Raw genomic sequence first — 13,528 nt, 5'->3', positions numbered from 1 at the left:
ACAAGAGCCATATCCCACTGCAAATAGGTCCTTGTACTTTGGATTCCTGTAATGAGAAAATACCCATAAGATAGCATTTATTATTAACCATGTAGTTCCACAGCAATACACAGTGTTTCATACATTAACTTCAGAGTTCATTCTCACAGGACTGCACTCAGTCTGAGGACTGTGACCATACACACTAATAATGTTTGTGAGTAACTCATCCAAACTCGATGCACAAAAAAGCAGAACATCAGAAGATCAAAACAGTAGATGAAAAAGAGAAAAAGACAGATATGTCAATCTCCAGCACATTTTGGCTTATCCATTTCATAATTACGGGAAGTTTACTTTTAAAAATGAGATCTTTGAGGAAAGTGAAAAGGCAGGAATATATTGGTTTCCATCTTTCAGTGGCAAGAATTAAAGAGATTCTAAATCAATAAACTCACTTTCCCTACTTGTTATTAAATTATGAGAGATGCTTCCAGAGACAGCTATCAGTTCATAAATTCATGATCACAACCACAAATCAGGAAGGGAAATTCCCTTCTGATCCAGCTGGTGAACATTGTGTTTCCTGTGGCAAATACTGGCAATGAGCAATTAGACTCATCTATGTCTTCTAAAGTCCCTTTACTTGAAAAACATCTACCCTCTCTACCACCTCTTCTGTGGGTGGCAGGTTACTGTAGATAGAATTTCCATGGGACAAAGATCAGTCCTGTTGCTCACACATCTCAACCAGTGGGTAACAATTCCATGAAATGAACATATGCGGAAATTATCGATGAGTATTTTCTCTGACTTGCTACTGTGAATTGATAAAATTAATGCAATTCTCTTTTCATTTCTCCCTTTTTCACTTGGGCTAATACCTAGGCATCTTAATGCTCTTATTCTTTTCACTAAATGCATCATCACTGCTAAAAATGAGAGAATAAAAATTGAATTAGAAAAGCTTATTCCATAAAGCAATTTGGAGTAATTCTTCCAATTTCACAGACAACTTTCTGTTATCATTTCCTGGAGACAAATTTAACAGCAGTATAAACTACCTATAAAAGATGCCTTTTCTCCCAATTTTTTTCCCATTTTTATTGTTATCTGTAATTCTCACACAACTGCATGCTTGATACTCTCTTACATAATACCACAGTGACTTGAAAGGCAGAAGAGGGCAATCCTGCTCTATCTCTCCTTGTCAAGGCACAAACGTGCTCACATAAACAAGTAAGAGGAGGCCTAACTGCAGGGGAGCACAGGGTGGGGTCTGACTAGGTATGTCTCATGCTCAGTGCATGAACCAAGCCAGCTCCGAGGAGGATCAAGCATGATAAAAAGTGAAAGGACTCATTTGTGTTGGTGATAAGTGGGTTTTTTTTTCACAGTAATAACCATAGCAATAATATCTCAGAACAAAAGAGAGTAGATTTGTAAATATCAGTGATGATTTTTGGACTGACCGAATATGTAAAAGTGGACTGCAGGGCAAATGCCTACTGCAAGATCCCAATACACAAATACCTCTCTTATTTATAGGGGAAGCCCTTGTGTGAGGAGTGGCTCAGGTCACTTGGTCTGTTCAGCCTGGAGAACAGGAGACTGAGGGGAGACCTCATTGCAGTTAAAACACCACTGTGAGAAGAGGAGGGGCAGACACTGATCTCTTCTCCATGATGAGTAGTGACAAGAAGCCAAGGGAATGGCATCAAGCTGCGTCAGGAGAGAGCTACGTTCAATATTATAAAAGGTTCTTCACCCAGAGGGTGGTTGGGTACTAGAACAGGCTCCCATGGGAAGTGGTCACAGCACCTGACAGAGTTCAAGAAGTATTTGGTCAACACTCAAGCACACAGCAGGATTTTTGGGGCTGTCCTGTGCAGGATTGATTCCTACAGCATACTGTCCAAAGACATGACACATCTATCCCAGCCTTTCCAATAAAGGACTCTTCTTTGCCCTCTTAACCACACTCACTTTTCCCCCGTGCTGCTCAGAGCCTGCTCTGCCTTCAGTTTCTTCTGAAAGGCACAAGCCTGTCATATTCAACCTTACACAATATTCTCTGCAACCAGAAGCACCAGGCACGTTTCAGTGCTGCCCAAGCAGCCGACTGTAAAAAATCAAACCCGTGTTCCCAAAGAAATCAGCCCTGCCTCAAAAGATCCCTTTACATTCCATTCCATTCCACTCCCCTGCACAACAATAGAGATTAAGTTTGGAATTAAGAGACTTACCAGGAGAGGGCAGTAACTGCAAGTTTCTTGGTTTTTTCATACTGGAACTTCCAGAGTGGGAGGAGGGTTCCTTTCTGGCCTCTGAATTCATCTGATGCATCTTCAAAATATTTAAAATCTAAAAAAAAAAAAAAAAAAATCAAGGAAAAGGTCCCACTATATCAGTCAGAAATAAATCAGCACAGTTCAGTGTCAGGGAAATTTTAAAAGACAATCTGTTATCCTCACAGCCTCTGCACAACCCAATTGTTAGTGTAAAATCTGTCTCAGTTCTTAAGTCCTGACTCCAAACTAGCAACTCAACCCTCTAAATGCTTTTTACCAAATCCTTTCCCACATAGGAAAAATAAAAATCAAACATGATCAGCAGACAAAGAATTAAAAAGAAAATAGAAGCCCTGAGCAAGGTGTGACCTCAGGCCACTCTAAGAGCTGGGCCTGGCCCTTCAGGAGGAAGCTGAGCAGAGAAAGCAAAATATCTCTTGCAAAATGACATCAAGATTGAGTATGTTGCTGTGGTTGGTATGTGAGCAGGGATCACCTCTGCTCTGGCTGCTGTCACTAGCACCTGCATCCAGGAGTGAAGTACCTGCTGAGGGAAGGAAGTGCTGCAGGGAGGGCAGTGCTCACCAGACCTGCTGTCCCCAGCCAGCTCAGAGCAGGGCTAATGTGGCATGGTCTTTGCATGTCCATAGTCTGATGTACTATTTGCCTTGTGTGAGTCAGCGGGTTCCTAGACCTGCTCGTTTTACTTCTGTTTCTCTATCCTGTTCTGTCCTGTCCTGCCTTGCTGTGGCTGTAGGTACTTATCTGCAGGACTTACACTTGAGACTTGAGTTAGAAGCACCTCTCAGTAAGCCATACCTTGTGCAATGTCATCATATGTGTTCAGGTTCACCATCCGTTCTGCTATTTTAGCAGCCCTTGCGACCTTTCTTAGAGAATCAACCTGCTGAAAAGAAAGGAAGTGAAAATGTATTTCCTGTCTGCTTACAGGTACCTCAGACCTCATGTGACTGAAAAAACTTGAGTCTTTTGATCTTGAATACAGATTAATTTGAAATGTGTCATACCAGGACCTAATGATACAGGTCCTGAAATACATTGAAGAAATGTAATTGCTTTATTATAAATTTAGCAAGATGCCATCCACAGCTGAGCTGCAGTAACTTCAGTTTTTGTTCCTGATTTAGCTCAATACCTATAAAGGTAGATAAGAGTCTTGTCTTTCAAGGTAACTCCTGACAGGATGACCTAAAAGGAACAGATGATTCCTACCCCATCTCACTGCATAACAGTTCATCAGATTTGGTGATGAAATCAGAAGGGTTTGGTCATGCATGAGCACTCTCTCATCTCTACCTGGAGAGCTTTAAGGTCTCATGCATTAAGTAAACATCACAGGATTTAGGAGTCCTTCAGTCAATTCCAACTTGATCCATCCGCACATCCAAGGACAAGTGGAGAAAAGAGAGCTCAGCAGGAGCTGTTTGTCTGTCAGCAGGTGGCTGGTTCATATGCTTATCTGACAGAGCCCTGTGGCTGATCACCATATCTAATTAAACTCCATTCTCAACTATTTTTTGTGAGTTCGGTCTCTATATTCTGTGTGTGTGTGTGCGACCACTAGTGAAATCCAAACTGGTCTAACTAGAAAGAAGGACAAGAAGCCTGGGAGCCAGCAGTGGGAAGGACAAAGCTTGGAAGTCCACAGTGCTGACCATATAAGTATGTTATCACAGCTCTGTGCAATGATGTCAGAGTGGCCAAGGCATATACAAAATGCTCTGAGAGCTTGCTGCTCCAGGTATCTGAATCCCCCATCCACTACTGCTGCCCCAAAGCCCCACCAGTGTTCCAAAGCCTTTAATCTTCAAGCCCCTGCTATGTACTGATGTCTGCCAGCACAGTAAGATTTCCTTCATAGTGATAACACTGGGAAGAAATATGCCATCCTTGACACAGCTCAGAGAGTGCTCTGAATATGAAAATTGAAAAGAAAAAGTGAAATGGGTTGACCAAACTACACCACACAGTCACAGTCAGAACTAGGAACATGACTTCAGATTATGTGTGTCCCTCTGCTTCTTTCCTGGGCTTGGCAGAGACTCAAGGGAGATTGAGTCTCATTCAAAGAGCACAAAATTAATAGGGCTACACAGAGATGGGAGGACAAAAGAGAAAAAAAATCTATAATCTGTTACATTTTTTATAAATCCATGGTTTGCTTACACCTCCAGTAATGTGTGCAGTCCTCTTTTCCCAGCTTAGAAAAAAATAAGTAGAACTTGAAACCAAGTTCAGAGACAGGCAGCAGATCAAGGCAGGGGATTGTGCTCCTCTGCTCCACTGTGGTGAGACCCACCTGGAGCACTGCATCCAGCTCTGGGCTCCCAGCACAGGAATGACATGGACCTGCTGGAGTGAGCACAGAGGAGGCCATGACTATGATCAGGGGCTGGAGCCCCTCTCCTATGGAGATGGGCTGAGAGAATTGGGGTTGGAAGAGAAGACTCTGGGGAGACCTTAAAGCACCTTCCAGTCCCTAAAGGGACCTACATAAATATATACAGAAATATAGGAAGAGGCTATTTATCAGGAAGTATAAATTATTTGGATCAAATATTAGGAAAAAATTCTTTACTGTGAGTGTGTTGAGGCACTGGCACAGGCTGCCCAGAGAAGCTGTGGACGCCCCATCCCTGGAAGTGTTCAAGGCCGGGCTGGACAAGGCTTTGCACAACTTGGTCTAGAGGACGGTGTCCCTGCCAATGGTATGGTGGTCAGAGTGAGATGGTCTTTAACCCAAAACCAACCCAAACCATTCTATTAATTTATGATACTATGATTCCACAAATTTTATTTCTGGGGAGTGTCAGTGGAAAGCAAGCCAAAAATTAAAAAGAAATAAAACAAAAACCAAAACAACCTTGTAAATACAGAAACAATTTTTTTTTTTTTTTTCTGCAAAGCAGGAAACTCTCCAGATGAATCACAAGAGTTTTAAGTCAGCTTTTCTGTCAGGTAGCTAGGCTGTTAACAACACATCCATGACTACATTTTGGACATTTTAAGTGGACGAGAGTAAGTTATTTTCTCTTTGTATCCTCTCCTGTTTCAGATTTTATTTATTCCATATGCTGAAGAAATAAATCTTTGGAGGAAGTGCTAGGCCTAATTTCTCTTTAAAAAAAAAAAAATATGAAACACCCTTTTCCACCTTAGGCCAATTCTGAGCTAGCTAGCCAAATGCAAGGAGAGCTCATAGGATAATGTTTGCTTTGTTTATTTCTATGCATAAGTTATTTTTGGAACAGCAATAACATTAATTGAATCATATTGAAGATGGATAATGGGCTAATACTTTGGAAAAAAATGTCTTGGTCTTGCTCTGTAATTCCATATCACTAACTGCCTTATACTTACCTCCCAGCAGTTGGCCAGTTGCAATGAGTGAGTCCCCTAAGCATGAAAAAAAGCTTCTTCTTGTATGTAACTGCATATACCTCTCTTGCATACAACATGTCCTTGTTATGGAGCAATCACATTACTCCACCCATTTTGCATAGATTCATTCAAAATCCTTAATATCAGACTTGTGGTTCCATGCCTTGCCATCTAAGTGTAAGAGGAGCAGGCCTGCATCAATTACATTAAGCTCTTTGCATTTTGCTTCTGCCTCAAATACTGTCATTTCTAAGTTCATTCAAGAATATAAGGAGAGCTATGGATCAGACCAAGCATGTCTCTGGGTCAGGACTGTGGAATCACAGAATCATTTGGGTTAAAAAAGACCTTTAATATCATTGAATATCTTTCCAGTAATCAGAGCATAAACAGATGGTACAGGAACAGAAAGTGCAGGACAGGCAGATACAACACTTCTGCCTAGTTATCTCTGCTATCAGATATTTTCAGCTCAGAAAATTTCATATCATTCCACTTTGGTATTCCGTGTTATCCATAGTCTGTGTACTGCCTTGACTAAATACTGAGGAAAAGTTCCAAAAGTTGTATCACTGCTATTAGATGTAGCACACCCTTCCCCCTTTAGTTCCATTTGAGGCACATGGAGAGACTTATAAGACTTTCTCATTACAGTTTCCAGTCAAATATTTTCTATTATTCCAACTTCTATTCCCTCATATGTCTTCTTTATAAAATTCTCACCCTTCCTTCTGTTGAAATCCTTGGTTATCTCTCTTCTTTTCCTGTTGACTGCCTCTATTGTCTGTTTTGCTAAACCACGTCTTTCTTGCTTTTCCTAGCAAGAAAGCTGCAATGCATAGCTTCATTTTACTTCTCTTCCCCTAGCAAGAAGCTTCTGTCATGACCTGTCAAGGTTCCCCTCTCCTCCCCTCTCCCCCTCTCTTTTCTTCTCTGATTTTCTCTTCCAGTCATATGTTCCTTTGACCTCTTTTTCAGTACCAGTACTGTTTTCTCTCCCTTTTCATTTACTACATTTTTAAATCCTCCTCTAAATCCTACCATCATCTCCAGCTGTTGCTCTAGTTCTTGGATCTTCTCTTTAAAGGCCTCCTACCATAGCAACAGCTTCCATGAGAGACCCACCTGTGGTAATAGCCACTCATTTTATCTTCTTCTTTCCCTTGGGTTAAATCTGGTGCTATCTCAGTAGCTATCATAGTTTTTCTTGCTAATACCTAGCCTGACCAGAACAATGGTGGAAATTAATTGTGGCTTCTAGCCATTGCATCTTGATCCAGATCAGCCATGTTTCCTGCTTGATGTTCCACAGTTCCCTCCAGCAATGACCAAGCACAGTTTGGCCTTAAAAAGCGTTCAGCTGGAAAAGCTCTTTTCAATTAGCATGGTGTAATGTATGTAATGTGTGAGTTACAGCTCCTACTGTAATGTGTGAGTTACAGAAACTATTCTCTATTTGCTGACTTGAGGCCAGAAATACAGATTCTGATGCCATCAACCTTTAATTTCCATATATCTACATCTGAACAGACATAATGACTTTTGGAAGTCTGATTTGAGCCTTGGAGTACTTCAGGTTGCATTTCTTCCAGTTAATGAGTGAAGAATTCATCAGGTTTTTCATACACTTCAGGTTAGTTGATCAGCCTCACAGAGGACCTCTGTTTGGCACACTGACTCTGCATAAAGAAGCTTCTTCTTTCACTTATTCAGTGCATCAACTATTTGGCTTCCCTTCAAGCCCACTGGAAAGTGCTAAGTGTGAAAAGCAAAACACCAAAGGGATAGATAGCATGAGTGACTGGATTTCAATTTCCACTGTTGTCAGTGGAGTGGGCAGCAGGTGTTTTACAATATGGTTTCACTTTATTTTCATTTCGCTTTTAGCAGTCCACCCTTTAAGCTAGTAACTGCAATGTTGACTTGAAGCTTAATTCTCAGAAACATACTGAGGTGAAAGGTTTACTGGTTTTCAAAAGGACTGTGAATTTCCATGGCACAATTCACAGGAAGAAGCCTATCAGAATGTGTTCCTGGTCTGTTTATACTGTAAGGTTTATGCTGGCACAGTGCTGCTTCGTGGCTAAACCAGCCAAATCCTCTGCACTTGTATCGGCCATATGGTAGGAAAGAGCTAAAGCCAGTTTCAGGAGTCAGCTCTTATTACACACACACACACACACACACACACACACACACACATCAATATGTATATATATACACACCTTTATCTATCTACCTATCTATATCTATATCTATATCTATATCTGATGTTGATATGTCTACACCTATTCTAGGAGCAAGTTATGAACTGATTTCTATGATTCTGTATTGTAATTCTCAGGGTATCTTGCTCCAGTCATTATAGAAATTATTTCAGTTTGCCTTCTAAATTGTTTACCTTAGACTGGGGAAGAAAGAACCAGCCAGTTATACTGTAATAGAAACTTCCTGAAACCCTTGAAAACATTTTGGAACATGTAGAAAATCTTTCAGGGTTGCCATACTGTCCTATACACTGTGTACTCGGTGTTTGAAGTGGGATAATATTTTTAAGATGGTGATACTGTCACTTTGATAGAATGAACTATGTTGTTCCACAAGGCACTCATAGGTTACTCCTGGTTCTGGATTAGGAGTCAGTATCACCCTCACAGCAAGGTCACAACATCAGCTCAGGGCATGGCAGGTGTTAGGACACCTGATATTCTGAGAAGCATGCTACTTAGGTGTCTATGATTAGAAAATGTATAAATTGTAATTATATATTATCATTAAAAATTAAATTTTAAAAATATTGAGAAGTGTTTTACTATTGTGATGTATTTTGAAATAATCCTAAATTTCAGTGCCTTTCAGATTGAAACGTATGCAAAAACATCATCACGTAAAATTCTTTGAAAAATCACAGGGTGTTTCTACCTATTTAGTTCTTTCATCTCTCACATAATAATAAAAAATATGAAACATACACGGTGCACAAAAACCAAAAGCTATATATCTCACTTGGAAATCAGGTTTGAAAATAAGACTACACAAAATCAAAATCCTGTTTTATACAGCATAACAGAAATCCTAGTTTGGGAATTCAATTTCTAGCAAAAACTAACTTTTGCATTTCCTAAAGCTGTTGTTTGCCTAGTAAGACAACAAACTACACAGCCAGCATGATTTGCTTTCACCTGACTTGCTCTACAGATGCACCCACCAGCACTTTGAACAACCTTTTTCCCCACAGTATGAAACATACCAGTGGCTCCACACAGGATAACTTTCTTCCAGTTTTCTTATCTTCTTTCTTTACTGCTGCAGGTTTTGCTTTTTCTTTCACTTTTGCCTTTTCCATTCTCTCAAGTTCCTCCATATAGGCATCATAGATAAACCACTGAGAGACAGACAGAGGCAGGATTTATTAGGACCTGACCATTTTCCTGAGAACAGCCAACTATACCATCACAAAAAATATGATACTACCACTGCTGCTGGAATTAGCTGAACATCTCTCTTCTTACATAAAAAGTGAAGAGTTGAGGTCCAGGATTTTTCAAGAATGATGGAGGATGTCTTATTTTAAGAACACATTACAGCACTCTTAACAATTTCTTTCCTCCAACACTCAACTTGATTCTTTGACTCTGTCCATACGTTTATTTTTGCAGGACTTTGTATTTGGCTAATTTACCAGTGTTTAACAGGAAACATGCATTAAACTTTTGCTTTATGACATTTCTCATGTGGTGTTGGAAAATTAAATTGTAGTTGCTTAACACAATTTAAATTTGGACTCCAACTCTGCAGCAAATGGAAACTGAGAGAAGTGTTACATCTTCTGCTATGCCACATGCCGCACATGTCTTACTTGGGTAGATCCAAAAGTAACTTCTCTTAAGAATTATTCATTAGTATTGAAATCCTAGTATTGTATCTGAAGCAGGTACATTTCTTTCAGGACAAAACAAAAGACAATGTGACACATTAGCATAGGATAGGGAATATGATTTAAATATAGAATATAGACTAGAACATAGAAATAAAGGTAGCAGAACTCTTTAGAAAAAAAACCAACTGGATTCCATTCTAAATTTGCAGAAATGAGACAGAAAGATGTTCTAAACATCAGGGAAAGGACAAAGAAGATAAGACAAATATGAGAAGGAGTAGAACAGAAAAGTTTGGAATAGGAAATTGTGAGCATAAGAAAGAACATAAAGGAAAAAAGACCTGTGTGGAAAAAGAAGTTTATATAAAACCACTATTTTAGACCCGCTGAAAATTTCAACAATATAAAAAGAAATCAAAGGAAAAGCTTTCCTTTTATCTTTCAAATATTAAATGCAAAATCTTAGTCAGGGGCTAATTATCTTAAAGGCCTCTGTTCCAAGTCTCAGGACATCCCACTGATGTCAGGAAAAAAAATGGAAGAAAACTCCAGCTGGAAGGAGGGAAGATCTCAGGCCAATTACTCTGTAATTTCAGGCTCAGGAATAGAATGGATTACAGTTTTTAACCTGACAGAGATACCTCCACTCTCCTTCCTATCATTTTTCCTATACCAGCATTTTTTAAGTTGCTGCCATTATGTTACAGTGTCTTCTCCTGTTCCTCTACTCACTGGTAACAAAATTGTGTTTTCAGTACCAGTTTGATACACTAGTTTGAAACAATGTTTATATCTGTGACAAACACAATAACACTTTACAAATATCTGAGAATTAATCAGCAGAATTGGCTGATTCCCTTTCCACCGAAAGCTGTAACATATTTTTTGTGTGTAATTTCATTCAAAATATTTTATTTTACATTTTTAAGGGATGCAGAAAATGCCACAGAGCCTTTCAGCATGAATAGATAGGCACATTTCTGCTACATAAAGCAGAATTAAGTCTCTTGCAACCAGTCTTCCACGTTCCTTAGGCTGTAGTTCTCATTTTCTTCAGCTTCAGGCTTTAGAAATCTGCTTTTGCATACTGCTAAACTTAGTCAGAGTAAAAACCCAAGTGTTGCATATGCCAAATTCCTAACAATACTCCAAGAGAGAGCTATGTTCCTAGAGGAGCCAGTACCCTGCAGGCTGCAGCCCACCTCTTGCTGAACCCGAAACTATTCTCACTCCATGGTTTTTCTATTCCCACTCACTTAATACTCTCTAAAGCAGACAGGTCAGGGGGACTGGCAAAAAAATAAACCAAATAAACCAGTGAAAAGCATCTAAACTGAGACACTTAACATTAGGAATATAAACCATGAGCAAGTTCACCCATTAAAGCAGAAGAGAGGGTCATACTAGTTTGCTGTCAAAGTCAAATGGGAGACCAAAGCCACTGCAAGGAATGCAAACACAATAATTCAGTTTTAACTTTCTCACACATCAATTTCCAAAATATATTCTAAAACATCTTTAAAGATAAAAATGAGATAGATACAGATTTACCTGGTTAACATTGTCTGAGAAAGTTTCAAAAGGTGCAGGGTCAGTTTGCAGTCCTTTTTCCTGAAAAAAGAAAAAGCTTGAACAAGCATAATCTCAGCATTGAAGCCCTCTGCTGTGGCATTTTACAATACCCTGCAGTGCCATAGTCTAGTTGTGGAAAAAGCCTGCATGAATAATTTGATATCCAAATGACTCCTAGGGCACTGTACAACACTGTTGGTGATTGTGAAACTACAAAAAGATTTTGTTGTGGGCCAAAAGAATGTTCACAAGACCTTCTGGTTTTTCCCACATACTTCAAATATTTCAGCAGTTAATTTTGAAGGAGTTCAAATGGGGTTTTTTCACCTCTACCAGTTGAAATGTCCTAGTACCAATTCTGGTATCAGTTATGACATCCTACCAAATTTGAAAAGTTTTGTCCTATATATTAAAAAGCCAATTTGATACAACAGTCAGAACAAAAGAATTGAACAGAGTGAAACTTATAAACAATTCATCTGATGCTACCGAAATAATATTTTTACCATCCTTACATCAACATTCTGAAACAATACATTTCTGTGAAACATTCCCTTAAAAGAACAGTTTCTTCTTTCAAAAAATTGTAGTGTCAGAAAAATTTTAAGAGGCTGCCTGTAGCATTTCACTGACCTCTGAAATGAAAACATCTCAGGGGTGGAAACTGTACATCCAGTACAGCACATAGCAGTACTATGCAGCTATTTAAAGCCTATAATCTGCTTTCAAAGGCAGAATCATACAGATACACACAAGCTTGTCCCAGTAAAATCACTGGGAAGAAGAGAATATGCAATTCTGGGAACAAAGAAATAAGAAATTCCATGGCTTCCACTGGGATTTTTGAAAGATGCAGAATCTTAGCTCAAGCTTCATAGCAAGCATCCCACTGCTGGACAAACTCTCCTGAGACCTTCTGTCTCAAGCAGCACAGTAACTCATATATCTCTGAGTCCTTCATATGTAAAGATATCTAACCTAGGTGTAATGGCTGTGAGACAACAGACAGGCTCTTTGGGGAAATATACACTCCAATTGTAGCAAGGAAAACAACATAATTTTCTCTCTGAAACTTGTATACCTGGTGTAGGAAACTCCTTTTTGAGCACTCTGTCAGGAGCCAACATCACCAGGATTGCTCAGTCAGAAGGCCCCATGAAAACATGCTTACAGGAAATGGCTCCTACAGCCATTCACCAAAAAGCTTAGGGAAGGAACATAAGGGTTTGGGCCTGTACTTATTGGAAAGTGCATGCAGAGTGGAAGGGAGATGTACCATGTACAAGAAGTACAGATTTGTCACACTTACATAAGTTTGTTACTCTAATACCCATGCTTAATACAAGCCCAAACACATTTGTCCTTTTAATATATGGGCACTTATATCTCTGCTCCATTAATAAGAACTGAAGTACAAGACCATAAAAGTACACAGTGACAAACAGAAATTGCTTTCACACATTCCAAGTACTCAGCTGCTACCCTAACGTTGCTCTGTACTTTTTCAGATGAGAAAATAGACATTAAAAATATGTCCAAGTAGAGGCTTAAGGATTTACAGTAGCATCAAAACTTTTTGTAGGCTGTCCAAGAGTTCATGAGGCAAGAAATTTTCTGTCACCATTGTCATTACACCAAATGTTTCACAATACTACAACCACTATAACTTTTTTCCTAATAGTATCAAAAGATCACAGGATATGACACAAACACAGGTGATCTACATGCCCTCCCAAAGGAAAGATCCTCCAAGTCACTGAAGGAAACAGCAACATACCCGCAGAGGATTGTGGTATGTAGTTGAACCTCTCTCAATGAAGTTGAACTGGTTTGCAAGCTTCTTTTCTGGAGCTTTTGGGGGAGGAGGCTCTTCAGCCTCTGCTGCCTCAGCTGCTTCAGCTTCTTGTTCCCCTTCTCCCTCTCCTTCTCCTCCTCCCTCTCCCGCTCCTGCACCCTGCAAGAAAATACAGCAGTGACTTCACCCTGAGAGAATCAGTCATCTCTTTCCTTCTTCTCCGACTGCTGGTTTCTGCTGCCTAGTGAAGGAGACTGTAACTGAAGATTCAATATTTAAGATGCAAATTAGGACACTTCCAGCACTCAGATCAATGAGATTCCGAAATTATATCTGAATGGGAATATATACATTCAGGAACTGAAATTACTTTAAAACTCTAACACTGAGGGTTCTGACACTGTGTGGATAAGAACAAACATTCATAGGCTACTCCTTTCCTGTCAACCTTTAAATCAAGCCACTACTTCTGTCATTCAGTTATGCCTGCTGCTTTCACCCCTCCAGATTTTTGTTTTTCACCAACGGACATACTGTCCAGGAAGATTCTAGATCCCAGCAGATTATACTTTATTTTGATATAATATTTGGATAAAGACAGATCTGATA

At 39.5% G+C, this 13,528-nt stretch overlaps 1 protein-coding gene across 1 annotated transcript in view; it reads right to left on the bottom strand.

Moving 5' to 3' along the window:
• DNAI1 (dynein axonemal intermediate chain 1) overlaps positions 1–13,528 on the bottom strand; it is a 135,999-nt gene that overhangs the window by 104,452 nt on the left and 18,019 nt on the right. The window contains exons 7-12 of the mRNA XM_068176628.1: positions 12,902–13,078; positions 11,104–11,163; positions 8,923–9,057; positions 3,090–3,177; positions 2,226–2,343; positions 3–46 (exon numbers count right to left, since the gene is read on the bottom strand). Coding sequence (XP_068032729.1) covers positions 3–46; positions 2,226–2,343; positions 3,090–3,177; positions 8,923–9,057; positions 11,104–11,163; positions 12,902–13,078 — 622 coding nt within the window. The remainder of the gene's footprint in view (positions 1–2; positions 47–2,225; positions 2,344–3,089; positions 3,178–8,922; positions 9,058–11,103; positions 11,164–12,901; positions 13,079–13,528) is intronic.

Source organism: Anomalospiza imberbis, chromosome Z, assembly GCF_031753505.1.
Source record: "Anomalospiza imberbis isolate Cuckoo-Finch-1a 21T00152 chromosome Z, ASM3175350v1, whole genome shotgun sequence".
In the NCBI taxonomy this organism is placed as follows: domain Eukaryota; kingdom Metazoa; phylum Chordata; class Aves; order Passeriformes; family Viduidae; genus Anomalospiza; species Anomalospiza imberbis.
The sequence above is the reverse complement of the archived record's forward strand: the minus strand, read 5'-3'. Positions and strand labels throughout refer to the sequence as shown.